Source organism: Balaenoptera musculus, chromosome 19, assembly GCF_009873245.2.
Source record: "Balaenoptera musculus isolate JJ_BM4_2016_0621 chromosome 19, mBalMus1.pri.v3, whole genome shotgun sequence".
Taxonomy (NCBI): Eukaryota; Metazoa; Chordata; class Mammalia; order Artiodactyla; family Balaenopteridae; genus Balaenoptera; species Balaenoptera musculus.
This window is the reverse complement of record NC_045803.1, coordinates 42613233-42633264: the sequence shown is the minus strand read 5'-3', so window position 1 is coordinate 42633264 and position 20032 is coordinate 42613233. Positions and strand designations below refer to the sequence as shown.

The 20032-nt window shown below is 50.1% G+C and overlaps 1 protein-coding gene across 2 annotated transcripts in view; it reads right to left on the bottom strand.

The window, feature by feature from the left end:
- Nucleotides 1-3660: 3660 nt before the first annotated feature.
- The window catches only part of CDH3 (cadherin 3), a 45507-nt gene continuing 29135 nt past the window's right edge, over nucleotides 3661-20032 (bottom strand). The window contains exons 6-16 of one of the 2 annotated variants that reach the window (XM_036835087.1): nucleotides 19808-19952; nucleotides 17999-18165; nucleotides 17217-17345; nucleotides 16112-16297; nucleotides 14414-14655; nucleotides 13885-14030; nucleotides 12538-12762; nucleotides 9228-9434; nucleotides 6699-6829; nucleotides 6181-6327; nucleotides 3661-4539 (exon numbers count right to left, since the gene is read on the bottom strand). In XM_036835087.1, the coding sequence (XP_036690982.1) occupies nucleotides 4330-4539; nucleotides 6181-6327; nucleotides 6699-6829; nucleotides 9228-9434; nucleotides 12538-12762; nucleotides 13885-14030; nucleotides 14414-14655; nucleotides 16112-16297; nucleotides 17217-17345; nucleotides 17999-18165; nucleotides 19808-19952 (1935 nt within the window). In that variant the 3' untranslated portion in view covers nucleotides 3661-4329. The remainder of the gene's footprint in view (nucleotides 4540-6180; nucleotides 6328-6698; nucleotides 6830-9227; nucleotides 9435-12537; nucleotides 12763-13884; nucleotides 14031-14413; nucleotides 14656-16111; nucleotides 16298-17216; nucleotides 17346-17998; nucleotides 18166-19807; nucleotides 19953-20032) is intronic. The other variant, XM_036835088.1, reaches the window with a different exon arrangement.

The following is a 20032-nucleotide window of genomic DNA, read 5'->3' as shown; positions in this document are numbered from 1 at the left end:
AGGGCACGGCCACTCACCACCCGATAAACAGTGACCGCCGCCACTATCACCATCACCGTCACCATCACCATCACAGTGTCCAAGGCAGCCCCTGCCACACGGCAGCCAGTGTGGCTCTTCCACCCTCAGCTTCCCTTGCCCGCAGCGGTCAGGCTGGGAGGCGCTGGCCGTGCTGTGGTTTGAGTGGATGGTGCCCTCTGCTGGGTGCAGAGGGGAAGGGCCTTCGGGGAAGCCACAGCCACCCTAACCACTGACATCCCTTTCTGCAGTCGGAACGCTGAGGGTAGGAAGGGCTGTTTCCGCCCAAGCTGGGAGTGTGGAGATAAAGGAGCAGGACCCGACGCTGTCAGTCTGTCCGCCACCACCACAGCAGTGATGAGAACAGCACTTATGCAGCGCTCCTGTGCCAAGCAGCCTTCCAAGCACTTCACAGATACTGACTCGTTTACTCCTCCACCTTCCAGGTGAAGAAAGTGAGGCACAGAAAGGTTAAGTGATTAGCCTAAGGCATCGTGCCTGGAGGTGCTGGGATTTGAACCTGTGCCCGGAACCACGCCTCCTGGGTGGATTATTTTCGTGGGAGGTGGGAGGTAGGCTCTGCCTTTAGCCAGAAGGAGTGGAGCCCCAGTGAGTCTGGAACTGGACACAAAGGGTGTGGGCTGCCCAAGGGGCTTCCCGGGGTGACTGCCCCCACCTTTCAATGGCAGGACCGTTGCCTGGGCTGACCTCAGGGCCCCCCCTTACTGGCCATCCCTCAGCATCTCCCTACCTGGGTCTTCTTGCTGCATCCCTGTGTGGGCCTGTGGTTAAGGAAAGTCCATGTCTAGCATAGGAAGCCAGGAATTTGAGGCCTCGGCTACTTTGCCAACCTTCCGGGGATGAAAGCCATCCCCTCAGGGCCCCTTCAGGGACTGGCAAAGCCCACCTGGTGAGATGGCTCCTATCTTCAGCCTTTTGGGGAGGAAAAAAAAGATTGTCAGGTCAGCCACCAGGGAAAAGGCACGGTGAGAAGTGAGGCCTGGGCTCTGCCCATCTCTGACCAGCTGGAGAGATTCTTGGGGAGTCCCCTGCTTTTGGAACCTCTATCTTTTCCAATCTGAAAAATGACAGGGGTAGATTGGGGGCAATTTTCAAAATGCTCTGCATTTGGGTTCTTAAGGAGAAACATTGGGAGGATGAGGCCAAAGGCAGGTCTCTGGGCACCCTGACCCCTTCTTCCACAGCTTTACTTCAGTTATTTCTTTGTTGGACTTGGGTTCTGCAACTTTGGCTTTAAGTCTGGGGGGAAAATCATTTAATAGAATGAGCCTGAGGGGTCCTTTCAGCACCAACCCGTCTGAACCCTCCACTTAGAATTAGGCGGCCTCGATCACAACCAGGACCACAGGCCCCCTCACCCCTCCCCAGTTGTTGGAGGGCTGGCTTTTTTCTTTTTCGGCTATACTGCGCGGCACGCAGGATCTTAGTTCCCTGACCAGGGAGCGAACCCGCACCCCCTGTAGTGGAAGCGCGGAGTTTTAACCACTGGACCACCAGGGAAGTCCAAGAAGGCTGGCTTTGAAGCATCTGCAGAGATGGATGCTCCAGGGAATTTATTTTATCATTGTTAAGGGCAAAAAACTAGAAGCACTAATGTCCATGGATGGTAGTAAGATTAAGTACATGCCAGCACATCCAAACTAGATGTGATGGAGACAATAAGGCAATCCTTTTACATCCTGTTATGAAAAGATATAATGCAAAATGTGTATGTAATGCACAGGGGGGAAAAGATTGGAGGGATGCACGCTCAACTGTTAGACCTCAAAATGTGAAAGATTCACATTCAGGGTAGGCAAAGCAAACATGCAGGTGGTCCCCATTGGTATGGCGGGCCACACTGGGTATTTACAGTTAGCGCTCCCTCTGAGTGGTTAGCACTGGAGACCTACCAGCTGCAAATAGTTTGACATACTATTATAGGCCCTAAAGACCAGAGTCCATTTTGCAGATGAGACGCAGGTCCCGAGTGAGAGAGTGACATAACATCCATCCCCGTCACATAGCCCAGGCTCGTTCCTTCCAAATCACTCAGAGGCTGGTGGCGGGTTCCATCACCAAGGGAATCCAGATCCACCGGCACAGACGAGGCTTGGCTAGGAAAGGCTGCTTTTGCTCCTCCACTCCCTCCAAAAATCTCAGGGGAGGAAGGCCAGCCTGGACAGGGGCTCCTTGGTTTTATTATTAGTCTCAGCTGAAGATAGGGTTTCAGGCTTTATTCAGGCTTCTCAGAGAGGTGTTTAAGATAAGGGGCAGCAGGTGTTTGCTGGTTGAGACACCTAATCCTCCCCGCACAACCTTAGCAGCAGTAGCAGCAATAGCAGCAGGGCCCTGGTAGAGGGGAAGCTGAGGCTGCGGGAGCCAGAGGCTGCAGCTTGAGGGAGAGGCGGGAGGTGCTGTGACCGTGGGCTCAGGTGCTATGGACCAAGGCCAGGTGAAGAGATTTCTTAGCAGACTCAGTTCCCTTTAAACTTCCCCATCCAGGGTCTGAGGCTTCAGGACACCCACGGCCTCACGCTTCAGAGCCTTGGTCTTAAACTCACACGTGCATCAGAATCACCTGGAAGGCCTGTTAGACAAGATTGCAGGGTCCTGCTTGCGGAGTTCCTGATTCGGCAGCCGATGCTGACGCTGCTGGTCCAGGAACCGCGCTTGGGGCACCATTGCTTTAAAGAATCAGTCCCTCCTGCAGGAAGGACACATTGATTTCAACTTCAGCGACATCGTCAGCTTCACTTTGGATTCTTTTCTTCTGGTTCATTGCAAAGACAAATTTAAAACTTCGCTTTAACAAAGACACACATGGAATCCCTGCTGCCTCTTCATCCTTATTCCTGCATCTGTGCCCTGGTGTTGTCAGGAATGTTCCAATTTCATTGACATCCTGGGTGAGTTCTCTAATTTTCTGTCTGGCTTGATTTTGATGATCATCAGGCATCATTTAAAAAAAATACGAGGCCATTCTTTAAAGGAGGAAGATCCGGGACTCAGAGGGTGACTGTGAGGATTTGTTTAAAGGAAGTAATTGAAGTTAAGAGCTGTTTGGGTCTAAAAAGTACTGAATAAATGGTAGCTGTTACCAATGAACACAGATAGCACTTACCATGTGCCAGATATTAATTCACTTAATCTCCATAAAAACTCCCCATTTTATACATGAAAAATCTTGAGGCAGGTAGAGGTTAAGGGACTTGTTGGGAAGGAGCGAAGCCGGATCCTCCCCAATCCCTGCCTTTCGACACAGAGCCCACAGCACAGGAGAGGAAATCTTCACGTACTGCACCACGTACGTGTGCGGCCACTGGTCCAGAAAAGACATCGCCTGCAAAGGGGTAAGCAAGTTAACGGCTCTCACACAGAGATAGCAGTTCTGAATCTGTAGGGAGGCGCGCAGAAGGTTTGCCCCTACCTGGGCCTGTAAACAGATCCTGAGCTTCCTCTACCATCAGGAGGAAGCTGGGGGGAAGCCTGCAGGGCTAAAAGCATTTTCTGCCCCTTGCACAACTCTGAAAGTTCTAGAAAACCACTGAATTGTACACTTTAAATGGGTAAATGATATGGTGTGTGAATTATACGTCAATAAACTGCTATTAAAAAAAAAAAGAGTCCACTCCCCTGGCACCTCTGGGAAAAGTTCCTTTAATAAAAAAGTTCTAGTACATTTACAGCATTGTCATCACCCTTCCTCTACAGCAATCGATAGGGAAAGTAAAAAATAAAGGACCACCTAAACACGCTCGGTATAAAAACGCGGTAATCCATTCAAACAAGGCCTCGGGGCCCAGAGATCAGAGAGAAATGCAATGCGTGAGGGCACGTGAGCCAGCCAGCTCTGGCCTGGGCCTCTGGAGGACCCCAGGGGCGCCTGAGGACCTGGTTCTAACTTTTTGAAAATAGCATTTAAAAAAAAAAAAAAATCCAGATTGCAATAAGAGGCCTCTTTCTAAGGAGAAGGGTCCATTCCAGAGAGAATGTCAACATGCGGGAGTCAGAGTTGGTCCAGGCCCGGTACACAGGGCTGAGCATCTTACGGCAGGGGAGAGACTCCTGGAAATTCGGCAACCCTGGCCGAGGCTAAGAGGTTTTCACTGTTGAAATAAAACTGCCCAGGTCCCTCCATGCTGAAAGGCTTAGAAACCTGCCCCTTTAATGTCACGCCTCTTCCCTCCAAGTTGCTAAGGCTACTTCTCAACAAGCTCCGAAGTCCCTGGCCGAGGTGGGGACGGAGACCCCTTGGAGATGCAGCTGCGGGCCTGGTGTTTAGGCCCCCGGCGCTGCAGGCAGGGAGGCCTAGTCGTCCTGGCCCCCGCCATACATGTCTGCCAGCTTCTTGAAGCGGCTGCCCCATTCGTTCAGATAGTCGTAGTCTTGGTCCTGGTCGGAAGCTGAGGAGGTGAGCGAGCTCAGGGAGGCGGCATCGGAGCCGCTGCCCTCATAGTCGAACACCAACAGGGAGTCATAGGGCGGGGCCGTGGGGTCCGTGTTGGCCGCCTTCAGGTTCTGGGGGACAGAGAGCAGGGGTTAGGAGCTGCGGGATCAGACACCTGGCAGCTGTGAGAGCCCCGGCAAGTTAACTGAGCCTGCATCTCTTCATCTGCGAAGCCAGCTCTCCCCTCCTTTAAGGTTTTGAAGGTTGAAAATGAAATAATGCGCATAAATCCTCAGCACAGGGCCCAGCCTAGAGCGAGCGCTCAGTGTGACAGGCCAGCGGTTCAGGGTGGGGACTCTGAAATCAGACTGCACACACGATGTGTAAACGTAACCTCTCCATGCCATTTTTTCCCGCCTCATCTCTAAAATGGGAAGGCTTCTTATAGTTTTAGAGGAATAAATGAATATACGTATATATAAAAGCACTTATTAGCATAGTACCTGGCATATAGTGGAAGACTATTTCCTCATTTGTGAAATGAGGAAGACAACAGGATTCCTACTCTGCAGAGTTGATGCAGGCAGGCATTAATTGAGACAGTATCTGCAAACTGTCCAACACAGATATTCTGGAAACTGTCTTCATCTAACTGGAGGGAAAATCTGGTTATTTGGCTCCAAGGCAAAGTTGCCCTGAGCAACTTTCCCCAGATGCTTTTGTTTTTGCACAGGATTCTCAAATATGCTCAGGCTAAAGAACAGAGTCTGACCACCAGGCTATTTCTAGAAAGCAAGAAAGGTAAGAAGGGTTCAAGCCAAAGTGAGGTATCCTGACCACCCACTGAGCCCTGTGCCCACTGCTGCTTCCTTGAACTCCCCAAACCCATCCATCCTCCCCTCCTTCCTTCTCTCCTCCCTCCCCTACCATCTCTCCCTCCTCCTCCCCTCCCTTGTATTAAAAACCTCCTTTTACTGACTGCTATCAAGGTACCAGGCTGTGCTAGGTTCATATCGCTCATTTTCTATGTACCTAGGTTGTGGTTCTCACAACCCTGGCTATGTATCTGATTTCTTTGGGGAACTAAAAATATCAGATCCTAAAAAAAAAATGAATGTCTGGGTCCCAGGCATTGATATTTTTCAAAATTCCTCAGATAAATCAAATATGTGACCAGAATTGAGAATATCAGAGACACTTAGCTATTAGCAACAATAGCTATCATTACCTAATACATGTTAGGTACCAGGCCAGCGGTTCCCAAACTTAAATTATCTGGGAATCTTTAAAAGAATTCTGAAGCCCCAGCCACATCCGGATCAATGAAATCACAATCTCAGGGGGGTGAGTCAGAGGCACCCGTTTTTGATGTTCCCTAGGAGATTCCCTGTGCTAGCACTGTTCCAAGTGATTATGCCTCCAATCCCTAAAGCACCCTACGACAGAGGACACCAACTTTGCTCCAGATTGGAATCACCTGAGATCTTTAAAAATTCAAATCCAGGGAGTCTGGCTCCAGAGTTTTCTCCTAACAACCACTATATTTGTTGAATAAAGAAATAATTCCTAACCTATTCTTAACCGCTCTGAAACTTAGGGTTTTATGGAGGAGGAACAGAAGCCCAGAAGTTACTCAGATATGCCAGAGGTCACACAGCAGGTTGGAGGTAGAGTTAGGATTTGAACCCAGAGCCAAGACTCCAAGCCCATCTGTGCTCGTGCTGCTGATGCTTGAATAAAGGGCTGCCCTAGGATGGACCCCCATGCCTCACCTCGATGATGAAGTTGCCGATTTCATCTGGGTTGGCTGGCCGTGGACGGTATGTGGGTGTGGGGATGAAGGCTGGCGCCACATCGTTGCGGAGAACCAACTCAGGCCGGGCTTCCAGGCCCCGGTGGAGTTGGGTGATGTCATAGTCCTTCATGAAAGGGGAAGGTCACGGGATGGAGAAGGACCCTTCCACTCCCCCCGTTTACATTTCACCCTAGTTCCGTACCATTTGGATGTTCTGGTTCATGGGTAGGTCTTAGAAGACAGATAATGTCAGAGATCTCTGAAAGCCCAAGTTTACAAACCCCCTCCTCCCCAGTTAAGCACAGGTTCAAGGTCGAGGCGGCTGGGGCCAAAGACACTAGAGCCATGGACCAGACACCCTCTCAGAAGACGGATGCTTCAGACCGGGGCCTGGTTGACGCAGCTGACATGGTTAATTGGTTGACCCAAAACCATCCCTGCCAGTGGCTGTGGGGGCCACCCACCTCCCGACCCCCAGACCCCCCAGTGCCCCACCTGGTCCTCCTCGCCACCCCCCTCTTCGCCGTAGTAGAAGACGTTGTCACGGGTGTCGTCTTCTGGGAGCAGAAGGGGCTCCTTGATCTTCCGTTTCTTTCTCACCAAAAACAGGAGCACCAGCAGGAGGACTGCAAGAGATGGGGAGTGTGAATATTCACCCCCCAACAACCACACGGCTGGCCAGGACCCGCAAACCCCCAGAGCCCCATCTAATTCTAGACCCCTCCACTCAGCAGCCAGAGCTTAACACACTTCAGTGGCCCCCTTGCACCTAGGAAATTCCCTGACTCCTCGTCAAGGCTACAGGACTGGCCCCTGCCTGTCTCCAACCCTCCCTGCCACCCAAGTCTAGTCACATTGGCCTCCTCGGGGTTCCTCAGATATACCCGGCAGTCTCCCACTTCAGAACCTTCAACCAGGCTCGTGCCTCAGCTGGAACACTCTCTATGCATATGCATGGCTCTCACCCTTGAGCTCTCAGCTTAAAATCGCCTCCTCCTACTGGCATTCTGACTTCATTCCCCCACCTGTAATTCTGTATCATTTTACTGTCAGTCTTCCCATATTGGTGGTACTGGTCCTTAAGGAAATCCTCCTTTGTGGGGATGGGAATCTCCCAGCAGATGTTACTTTTCAACATGACTCTTTCTCAGTCACTAGGTGTCCTCTAATAGCCATAGACTTTAAGTTAAAAGCAAGACAGTGCAACTTTGATATAATGCAGTAATGTGAACTTAGGTGCAAATGCTATTTAGGAATTTTAAGAGAGGGACTAGGTTTTAGTAATACGGTTTGAAAGGCTGACAGTCTATTTGGACACAGTGGGGACTGGCCAGCTAGTGCCTAGTTGCTCGCCTTACCCCCAGTTAATCCCATATGAGGAGGGTACCCCCTGGCCCTCTCTGTGGCTGTTTAATATAAGAGGATACAGCCACTGTTGAGCTTTATCCCTTTTTTTGCCTGCTGATGGAAACCACTGTCTCCCTCTGGCCAGACAAAACTGACCTAGCCTTCTTTGGGAGGCCATGGGTTCTCGGGATACACACCCTCTGTGGGCTAGACTGTGACCCCACCCTCACCTTTTCCTCCCCCTCTGGGTCTGGGGAAAGGCAGGAGGCAACTCGGATTTCTCACCTGCACCCAAAGCTTATATAACCAGCTGCCTACTGATACCTCCCCATTTGGACTCATCCCACGGTCCTTCCCAAACTGGTTAATGGAAGCTCCATGTTTCTACTTGTTCAGGCCTTGGAATCATAGATGGCTCTTTTCCTCATACCACATATGAATCTGAATTGATTCTACCTTGAAACATGACCACCTCTCACTCCGCCACCCTGGGTCTGAGTCACAATTACCATCTCACCCCTAGATTATGGCAGTAGCTCCATATGGCAATCTGCCCCCACCCTTGGGGCCCTCTACAGTCTGTTCAGTAGGAATCCTATAAAATTCAAGTCAAATCACATTGCTCCTCTGCTCCAAACCCGATGACTTCCCATTTCAACCAGAGTGCTTACAATAACCTACAAGGCCCAACACACTGCTCCGCCACACCCATCACTTCTCTGACCTCATCTCATCTCATCTCTTACTCGTCTCCCTCTTGCTTTTTCCATCCCAGTCATTGCTGTTTCCACACACAAAGCACAGAGCTGCCTCAGGGCCTTTGCACTTGATGTTCCCTAGATATCTGCATGATTTGCTTGCTCACCTCTTTCAGGTCTTTACTCAAATATCCCCTTCTCTGTAAGGATACTTCTTGCCCACCCTACTTAAAATGGCAGACCTCCTCCCCCCACTTTCTTTTAATCCATAGCAACACCTATTTCTCTGCCAGATTATTTGTTGTCTGCTCTCTGCACTGGAAAGTAAGCTCCATGAAGGCAGGGACTGGTCTGTTTTGTTAAGTGTTGCACCCTCAGCGCCTAACACAGTGCTTGCTGCACAGTATGATGACTAATTAAAGCTTACTCTTGTATTCATATGTGATTGAATGCATGTTTTCTGTGTAAGGACAATTCAGAGAGTGAAAAAAGCAAATGTGATAGGTTCTACCTTTAGAGCAAAGAAATTAGTTTTTAACTAAACATTTCTTCTCACTAGACCAATGGCTCTCAAGCTCTAACATGCATCAGAATCCCCTGAAGGGCTTGTTAAAACACAGATTACCGGGTCTTACCCCTAAGCTTCTGAATCAGTAGGTCAGGAATGGGCCAGAGAATTAGCCTTTCTAACAAATTCCTGGTGATGCTAATGCTGTTGGTTGGAGACCACGCCTTCAGAACCTCCGCTCTAGCCACTAGACGATTTGACAGCAGGGTCGAGACTGCTCCCCAATATATCCCCAAAGCCTGGCACCTTCCAGAACCTCCATAAACATCTATGGATCGAATGACACTCCCGGAATTAAGAGTATAAGGAACAGATGCGCAATGTTGGTGGCCCCTTAGTCCTTGAAGTTCAGGGTAGAATCAGGTCTTCTAACTATCCTGTCCTCAGAAGGGGAAGGGTGCCAGCACTCACACAGCAGAGCCAGGACAGCACCCAGGATGGGGAGGAGGAAACTCCCCTTCCAGCGTTCGGGGCAGGTCTCCACGTGGCCGTGGCAGTCGCACACGGTGGCCCTGATCACCGTCAGCTGTTCCTTGTTGCCGTGGTCAGACAGAGAAAGGTGCACGTCGTATGTGTCTTGCTTCAGGAACTTCTTCAGGGACAAGGCCACTGTGTCTCCTGGAGTGGACAGATAATTATTCATCTCAGGAGACCGCAAATGGTGGGAACCGAGCACACCATGACGGAGGTTTGAGGAGGCAGCCTCTGCATCTGGGCAACAGGAAGCAATATCCCCAAAGCACACTATACCAAGTGTTAAAAACTGATATTCGGCCAAAGCCAAATTTACCACTGTGGAAAGGATTATTTGGATAAATTCATCACTTTATTTAAAATAAATCAATAATCACAGCATTTTTTAAATACAATGTTTTTAAAAAGTCATGGCATGCAGAGCCAATAATTTCTCAGTACCATTAGCTGCTAGATTGCTCCTTGCCGCAAAACAAACAAACAAACATTGTTCTTCCTAAAAGATAGCTAACCCAATCTTTTAATATTTACATTAACTGGCCACCTGTTTTCCTATTTGAAAGTTCACTACCATTTATTATTGCAGCATTTTGCTCTTGCCATAGTAAATATAATGTTTATACCTCAACTGTATGATAGAATTTCAGTATCTGAAACACGGATATTCTGAGTGAGCATCAATTATTAATAAATCCAAATGCATATGACTTGGTGTTGTAACTGATGTTGTTAAGCAGATCAGAGAGGGTGCTAACCTGTGTTATCCCAGCATGAGTGACTGCACACAGGTTCAGAGATGCCGGCAGTGAGGCTGCAATGGGCACTGCGCTAACCAGCCTTCAAAGGCCCGGGGCGGGCAGCAGGCAGCCACAGAGCAGAAGCCAAGCCTCAGTGCGGCCTGCACAACGGGTACCGCTCTGGGGAGGGTGTGCGGCACTCCTGGAGTGGGGAGGGGGGCTGTGTTTGTGGGTGAGAAATATAGGGTCAGAGGCCTCTCTGAAGAAAGGCCTTCAGTTTAGACCCAAGTTTCTCAAAGAGGGCACTATTAGCTTGGGTGGAACTATTCTTCATCATGAGGAACCTTCCCAAGCATTCAAGTCCTCACCACTAAATGTCAGTAGTGTCCCCCCATCACTGGGACATTCAAAAACAACCCCACGTTTCTAGCCCGCCCACCCTCAGGCTTGCTGGCCTATTTCAGCAGTGACCTCAAGCCATTTTCAGTTCAAAGGCGCTGCACACTCGCTGGGCCCCTCTTAGTTAAAAGGCCAGAAGGGAGAATTCACCCTGTTGCCATTCAGCAGCGGCAGGCAGAGAGAGTTCTGTAGGCTGAATGTTTGGTCTACCAAGTGGAGAGGCCAACATGGGGTCTTTCACCCAAACATCCCTCCCGCTATCCTGTTCCCACACTGGAGGGCTGAGGTCTCAGCTGATGATGGTGCTAGTGGCGGTGTCAGTGACTAAACTGATACTTACTATGTGCCAAGCCCAACTCTGACCTCCACCCCAACTTTAAGAGGCAGGTTCTGTTATCCTCATTTTACAAATGCAGACACTGAAGCTTAGGGAGGTCAAGTAAGCAGCCCAAGGTCACACAGGTGTAGAGTTTGGATTAACTCCTCTGACAAAAAAACATGGTCAGATAGAACAACTAAGTCAAAATCAAGAACCAGGTATCAATGCTAGTATCAGGTGTTGGTACCACTGAGCTTTGGGCATAACGCTCACACTTGACAGAGCCAGATCTGTGATTGTTTGAGAAACAGTGGTGGTGAAGATGGCCACTGGCATCTACCGAGCACTGATATACCAGACAGGATGCCTTTCAGGCACTCATTTAATCTTCACAGTGATTGTATGGAGGTAGGTACAATTATGGCAGCATTCTACAAGTAGGGAAACTGCAGAACAGTGAGGTTCAGTAACTTGCCCACAATCACAAACCTGGTAAATGGAAGGGTTGGATCTTGAACCAAGGCATTCTGGCTCCAGAGTCTACGCTTTGTAAACGATACAGTCAGGGAGGGGAAAAATTGGCTTCTAGGCCACAAGGGGGTGACAGGAGACCAACTTGGGTTCCCTCAAGGAAAGGTGCTGGATATACATCCCCAAATCACAGGAATCATAAAAATGAGACAATATGTGTGTCTGAAGCAGGTCTCCCCAGTCCTTTCTGGGCGGGGATCAGCAGCAGTAATAGGTACCAGGCATTTCATTACTTCGGGGCAGAACCTGAATGTTCTGGCTCCCCATTCCCCTCCTGGGGGACTCTAGTCCCAAGAGGAAGAGGAAGATGCTTTAAACCAGAGTGAGCAGGGTTTCTCCAGGGGCCTTACTGGCACTTGGGCCTGGATGCATCTTTCTCACACACCTGGGTCCTTGCCCACTTGATGCCAGCAAGTCCCCTCTCCAGTCCTGTGACAACTGAAAAACCACTGAAGGCTGAGGAGCCCCAGGGGGATGGGAAGGAGGAAGGATAGGGAGGTGGCTGGGAGCAGGATGTGGGGGTGAGGGACCCCAGCTTCAATTTCTGCTCCACTGCTTATCCACACTGTGCCCTTGGGCACACTATTTAACCTCTCTGAGCCTCATTCTCATCTGTAAATGGGGATAAAAATACTGACCACAGAGGATGGTAGAAATATTAAATATGGAAAAGTACAAAAAGCGTCTTGCATATCGCCAGGGTTTAATAAATGGTAAGCTGCAAAGCATCCTGGTATGGCAGACTGCCTGCATTCCAATCCTGGGGCCGTCAGTTTCTAACCATAATGCCCTTGGCAAGATATTTAAGCTTCTGTAAGCCTTGGTTTCCCCATCTGTAAAAATGGGTGCACATGCATGTATGTGTGAGATAACAGTACCTTCTTTACAGGGTTGTTGCGAGGATTAAGTAGCCGAATCTATGTAAAGCGTCTGAAGCGCACATAGCACACAGCAAGCACGCTCAGGCATGTTAGCTGTTATCACCGTGCTGGAGTTCTGACTCCCTCATCATGTGAGAGGGAGAAAGGCACATCCCATCTCTCTGGGCCTGTTTTTCCAATTGTATAGGCAGGTGGTTGAGCTAGAATGGTCTTTAAGGGTTCCTGTGGAATTCCAAAGGCTTACACTAAGTTAATAAGCAGCATTTAACTGACATTCTTGAGGAGACTGGTAATTCGGTGACCCACAAGACACTGGGGCAGGAAGGTGTGCTGGGTCTTGGTAGGGGGCAGACACCCATCTGCCACCACCACTGAGTTACCTTTCTCATTGACCTCTGCCGTCCAGTAGATGTCCGAGTCGTGTGTGAGCCAGGCCCGGAAAGGGGAGGTGTGGGGGGACAGGTCCTTGTCTGTGATGTTCAGCACCTGAGGCAAAGGGCTTTGGTTGCAGATGGTGATCTGACGGGGCTCAGGGACTGGGCCATGGTCGTTGACATCCATCAGTGTTAGCAGGAGGGTCCCCGTGCCAGTGGTGGGAGGGCTCCCTGTTCATAATCACACACATGATCTCTTTTCAGCATCTGCCCTTGGTTGGGTTGATGAATCAGTGTTAAGCTCCCCCAGGACCTACCCAATCAGCCTCAGGAGGGTCCTATTTACTGTCTAACTGTAACCTTTCAAGAGCCTCTGTACACTAGCTTCATTATAGATCAAACCAGTGATGGCAAATGCATGGCATACATACCATCATTCTCATTTTGTGTCCATGGCAGACATTACTAACTGATCACAGCGCAGTTGCAGCCACTTCATCCAGACAGCCACTACCAATCTATTACAAAGAGAAACCTATTGGCAACCTCAGGGCTGATGCAGTGTTTGCTGATCAGCTTCAGGGAAGTTTTGCTTCCCAGCCCTGCAGTAACCTCTCGCCTGCCTCCAGGCCTTGGTTCAGTATGTGTCAAATAGAGATGGTAGGGCTTCCCTGGTGGTGCAGTGGTTGAGAATCTGCCTGCCAATGCAGGGGACACGGGTTCGAGCCCTGGTCTGGGAAGATCCCACATGCCGCGGAGCGACTAGGCCCGTGAGCCACAATTGCTGAGCCTGCGCGTCTGGAGCCTGTGCTCCGCAACAAGAGAGGCCGCGATAGTGAGAGGCCCGCGCACCGCGATGAAGAGTGGCCCCCACTTGCCGCAACAAGAGAAAGCCCTCGCACAGAAACGAAGACCCAACACAGCCATAAATAAATAAATAAATAAAATTTAAAAGAAAACCTTAATCTTTTAAAAAAAAAAAAGAGATGGTAATTACATCATCACCCCCAATCCTGTCATGGTGTGACATCACTAATCAATCATGACACTTTCCAGGCAGCCCCTTTCAATCATTCACAAGGGGAAACCAACAGGCCAATTCAGGGCTCAGTGAAACACAAACTTAGGCTGAAAGGAGTCTTCAGGATACCTCCTAACTCCTGGGTCTTAGGGAAGTTGAAACCAGTCAACCCTAGGACCACCCTTTAAAAGACCCCTCTGAGAGACCCCTTTGACCTCCCATCTAGGATTGCTGACACCACTTCCCCACACCACACTCTGTCTGTGGAGGGGACATGCTGTGTCCTTGGCTCCAAAGGTGCTCATGTGGAGGGGCTGGGAGGAAGCTCTCACCATCGTCCGTGGCCAAGACCATGACTTCGTAGATGTTGGTCCTCACAAACTGCTCATCCTCACGGTCCAAGACCCCTGCAGCAGTGACCTGCCCACTGGCTGGGTCCATTGCTAGCCACCCTGCCGGGTCTCTCAGGATGTGGTAGCTGGAGCAGAAAAGTTGAGAAGAATCACACTCAGAATACTTAGAGTTCTGGAGTCATCATTCAAAGCTTCCTCATGCCAATTGGCAGAGGGTTTCATAGGACTCAGGGCTCCTAAGCAGGATTACGTGGAAAATGCATCTCACCCCCAAATGGGAGCCTGAGCAGAAGGTGGGGGGCCCAGCAGGGACACATGAGAGGGAGCAGGAACACCTGTCCCCTGGACTTCAGCCATGTGGAGGGTAGGAAGGGAAGGCCCTGTACAGGGGTGACGTTCAAAATATTTAATAGTCTTTATGGCAATTAGAACACATTCTGGCCATAATAAACAACCCATCCAACAGTACCCATGCATTTAGCTGAATTTAAGCCCAGCTCCTATGTACCTGATCTTCTGACTCCCCTTGTCCGGGTCCTGCGCGGTGTAGGTGCAGACAGGATCGCCGACGGGGATGCCCTCCTGGACCTCGATGACTTTGGAGGGTGGGACGAACACGGGCGGCTCATTCACATCCTCCACGTGGACCACTATGGTGGCCGTAGAGGTTGGGAGCTTCACCACAAAGGGAGCCTCGTTGATCACTTCAACGTACAGGGTGTGCTGGGTTTTGGCCTCGAAATCCAAGCCCTGGGACAGAACAGGAAGGAGGACCTGAGCCGCGAGTTTGTGAGGAGGCCCCATGCAGTGCTGTGATGCCAGAAGGAAAGGGCCCACAACGAGGGGCTGGAGGCTCCCACCAGCAACAATACTGCCCCTTCCCTACCCCACAGAGCCTCCTGCATTTCCTGAGTGGACATCCAGCAGGGCCTCTCAGACCACCACCCCAAAGGCAACTAGACTAATAAGCCCTAAGCCGAGAACTGGTTCCCTATGGGGTGATGACACCCCCTAGGGGGTGTTGTAGAAAGTTGGAGGAGGCATTTTTAGGTGTCCTAATGACACCTAAAATGCCACTGGCATTTACAGGCTGGGGCAGGGACACAAAGAACTGTCCCATATCCCATGTGACTTGCCAATATATCCCCTTGGACATTCATGTATTTATGGCTGTGATGTTCTGTTTATATTTATAGTCTAGAATGTGTTTTACATACAAACCGAGTTTTTGGTGTGGTTTTAATTTATACTGAATTTTCCAGGAATGCAACTTCTGAGGGGAGCTCGTAATTTGATTTGTTCAGGCATTTCCCAAAGTTGTTTATTTGTTGTTCTGGAAAAACATCAATACCACTCGTGATATGAGTCACTAGAGCGACATATAGTATCTACTACATCTGGACGATGCACAAGGAACTGACCACTTCATTATGTTTTCTAGTGTACTTGTGCCCAAAGGTTTACATATGGAAATATTTTATAATCAGTAACTTTTCCTGTAAAATTCTCCTTTATTTTACAGTTAGGGCATTCCATTTTTCTAGAAATTACATAAGTTAAGAGAAGTTATATTATAAATGAAATTCATTTCACAGTGTGAAAGGGTTGTTACAAAGTTTTGGTTGCCAGGAGGGGAAAGCCTTTAAAGTATTATATAAAGCCCTGCTTCTCAAACTGGGCCATTCTTCATAATAAACCAGGAGGTAAAAGAAATCAAAGAAAGATTGGACCCATCTTCCTGAAGCATCAATTTTATTAAAAGACTTTTTGAGAGGCAAGGGTATGCCTAACTACTAAGTAATTTAGAACATTTTACTATCCAAACACCTAGATGTGAATTATGGATTGAATGCAAAATTATCAAGAATTCCAATAAAACAGAGACCCTCTGTGTAAGACTGATTGGAAGCAGCCACTGGACACTGGGATCTGGGAGGAGGGGCCCCACTGATCTGCCTCAATTAGATCAGCAACTTTGTTTTATGAATCTGTTTTATGAATTGGGTCCCTGGGTAAGGTTTAGTTTGAACAAAGGAATTCCTCAACCCAAGAGGAATGGGAAAGTGTTGCAAGCCACTGGCCTGGTACACTCCCTGGTGAGTGGTCCAAGGTACGTCTCCCAAGGCAGGTGGTACCCCCTAGTCCTGGAGGCTGCAGACCTGACTGTCCCAGGTGTGGCCCTTGTACAAAGCCCAAACCAACTCACCTTCTTGGTTGTCAGGATACCCTGGTTGCTCTCAGGGTGGGTGGTGACGGTAAAACGGTCCCCGTTGTCACCTTCCACGATGCGGTAGGTAGCCTGCCATGCCGGTGAGTTGGGGGCATCCAGATCGGTCACAGTCAGCCTCTGCAGCTCGTGGCCCACTGCGTTCTCAGGCACACGGGCCTCGTACTGTCAGCGTGGGAAGCACAGCACAGTCAGAGCGGACAGACTGACCACCTTGAGAGGCTGTTCCACTCTTCACCAGCTGTGAATCCTCCATCCAACTCCAGGGGCGTCCCATGCCGCTCGCCCTTTCTGGGACCGCCCAACCCACTTATTGGGGTTTCAGGGCACGCATGGATGCAGAACATCCCAAGAGTCAGCCTCACAGCTGCTGGGACAGACCACAGCAATCTTGGGCCTGCTTTCCCTACACCCAGGGGCCTGACGCTCCAGGAATCTCACTGATCTGGGTGCCCAAGGCCTCGCCATTGAGTAGTCACCTATATCTAGCTGAGATCAGAAAGGCATAAGGAAGGTGGCAAGAAGGGCTAGGTGTCTGATTGCTCTGGGGCACTGACCAGGAACTTTTTTGGAAATTCTGGAACAGGTGGCAAAGATGGGGAAATCAGCTGTTGAGAACAAATTTTTAATCAGGCCTAAACAATGCTTAGCAGTCAGAGTTACCTACAGATGGAAGGGGGTGGGTGTCACCTTGACTGGCACTGAGTCCTCTGTCACGTGAGGTGTACAAGCATTTACTGGGGGAATGTGGGCAGGTATAGGTGTGAGGTAAATTAGGACTTTCCATATCAATCAAGATTGTCATATTGAGCACTTGTGTACCTGAGATTGTGTTAAGAACTGTACATAGATTATTTCATTTAAAACTCAGAAAAATGCAGCAGGAGACAATGGAGCATCATCTCCATTTCACAGATTAGGAAATAGGGCACAGAGAGGTTAGGTAGTTCACCTCAGGTCACACAGCTCACAAGTGCTGGGACTGGGACTTGAAGCAATGTAGGCTGGTTCCAGAGTTTCATCAGAAAGGAGAAACTTAGTCCTTCATCATCTGACGAGGGAAGAAGGAAGGAAGGGGCATTACCTTCTGGGGCTCAAACACAGGAGCGTTGTCATTGGCATCGAGGATTTCCACTACGGCCATAGCCGTGGTGCTGGAGCCGTCCCCGTTCATGTCCGTAGCCTGGATGGTCAGTGTGTACTCAGGGACTCTCTGGGGAGAAAAGGAGAGTGGAAGTGGAAGGCCACTGCGCGTTGGGCACAGCCTTGGGTGTACGTGGAGGGAAGGGGAATGTTCCTCCCTCTCAGTGTTCTCTTGATTCCTGACCCACTGCTCACCCACTGCAGGAAAGACCAAAAGCAAAGGGTGGAGGGGGAGGGGAACCGTGGATCCAAACGGTTCTCCTGGGCCTGTCATGGGATGAAGCCTGGGCATTGCTTCCTGACCCTGGGCGGATGCAGAATGGGAGCTTTGAGTGTGGATTTGGGCAAAGGTATTAATTAGGGAACAGGAGGCAACTCCAACATCCATGGAGCTAATTCTGCTTTGTGGCACACACGGGACAAATCTGCGCAATGTGCGTGCTAAGTGAGCCATTCCGAGAGGAAATGAGAAAACCTGCAGAAAGTATTAAACGTCTGCATTTTACAGCTGCCTCCTCAGCCTTAACGAGATGGTTTGGCAACGTGCCACTGGCCCGAGGGAGCTGCAGGTCATCAACGTGGGACATAGCAGCAGCCATTCCCAGCTGACTTGGGTCCCCACTGCTCTGCCCTGGGCTTTGGGGGCAGAGGCTTCTGCTCTGAGCGTCAGACCCCAGCCTGGGCTAGCCCGGGCAGGCAGCACCTTCCCGAAGGGCCACTTACCTCCCGGTCCAGGCCACTGGAGACGACGCTGATGGTGCCTGTGCTCCGGTGGACCGTGAACATGAGGTCCTGTGGCTCTTGACTATGGATGGAATAAGCAACCACCCCGTTGTAGGTGTTGATGGCATCGTCCTCATCCGTGGCTGTCACCTGCATCACAGAAGTGCCTGGCGGGGAGAAGCGCTGATGAGTGAGCAACCTTCCCTTCCAGCTCCGATTCCAGCCTCGCCCACGTCTGGAACTCCGAGAGGCTCCACCCTGCTCGCTGGCTTGGCCCCACGTTCCACTCGTGGCAGAGATTGCTAATTGGTGCCCATTTCCCATTCTCCCCTTCCTTCTTAGAAACATAATCCTCATAATCATTCTAGGCTGAGCACAAGCCCACCGGGAACCAAGACTATTTCGCTTCTTGCAGCTAGCTGTGGCCACGAGACTGAAATCTGACGAATGGGATATACAGCTTTGGGGGAAGCGTTTTTCTGAATTAAGGGGCTTATTCTTCCCACTCCTTCCCTCCTTCCGGATGTAATGGTCAGAGCTCCAGCAGCAACCATGAGGTAATCTTGGGAATAAAGCCAAAACAGCAGAGCAACGAGATGGAAGGAGCCTAGTTCCCCTACACGTTAAAGCACCATTCCAGCCTGGCTTGACCACCTCTAGGCTTCCTGAATACAAAGGGGGAAAAGGTTCCATATTGTTGAAGGTACTGTTTTTCTTCTGGAAATGTCTGTTATTAGCAGCCTAACCAACTCACATTTCTCTGTAATTCTCCACAACTCAGAGACAAAGGGAGAAGAGGAGCCCTCCTCACCAGCACCTGTCTTTGAGGTCATTAATGTCACCTATTTCTCTAGTCTTTTGCCAGCCCCTCTCACCCTCTTCCCCAGCCTGACAATTCATTTTCTGCTCTCTGTAAACCACATTCTAACACCTCTCTGCCTTTGCCACCCTCCTTGCAGCTGCCATTTCCCCAAAGAACCTCATTTCAGGTGCTTCATATCACACAGCAGTAGGCATGTGTTATTTCTAATCTTCACAGTTCTTTTTTTTTTTTTTTTTTTTTTTTTTTTTAATTTTATAGCTGCTTTATTTATTTATTTATTTATTTTGGCTGTGTTGGGTCTTCGGTTCGTGCGAGGGCTTTCTCTAGTTATGGCAAGTGGGGGCCACTCCTCATCGCGGTGCGGGGACCGCTCTTCATCGCGGTGCGCGGGCCTTTCACTATCGCGGCCCCTCCCGCTGCGGGGCACAGGCTCCAGACGCGCAGGCTCAGTAACTGTGGCTCACGGGCCCAGCTGCTCCGCGGCACGTGGGATCTTCCCAGACCAGGGCTCGAACCCGTGTCCCCCGCATTAGCAGGCAGACTCTCAACCACTGCGCCACCAGGGAAGCCCTCTTCACAGTTCTTTACGGTTGATATTATCCCCATTTTCAGGTGTGAAGATTGAGGCTCAGAGGCCAAGACCTTGCCCAGGGTTACAGCAGATAAAGAGACAAAATCCAGATTCAAGTATAGGTCTCTGCAGCTCCAGAGCTGCAGCTGGCTGATCATCTGAAGCTTCTGGGAAATTTTCAAATACACAGATTCTGGGGCTCTACTCCAGGATCATTCTTATTCAGGGATCTTGGGATGGAGTAGGGGAATCTGGACTTTTAAGAAGATCCCAGGTGATCTGAGGCACAGCCCAGGAAATCAGGTATGAAGGGTTCTTCCAGCCTTTAAGAGTCTGGGCTGATTCCAGACGTGGACCCAAGGCCAGGTCTGGGCCCAGCAGACCTCTATAGCTGTGCCCTCCCCAGTCCTCTTACCGGGTAGTACCCCTTCCAAGACGCTCCCTCTGAAGACATCCTGGGTGAACTTGGGCTTGTGGTCATTCTGGTCTGTTACAATGAGGGAGATGTTCATGGGCTCTTCCACGGAGGCACCGTTCTCCGACACAGCGTGGCCAAAGAGCTGTAGGTACACAGGCCTGGGGTCAGTCTGGCACTACCCTCCCTGGGGCCCTGCTTCTCGTTGGATGCCAAAGGCTACTT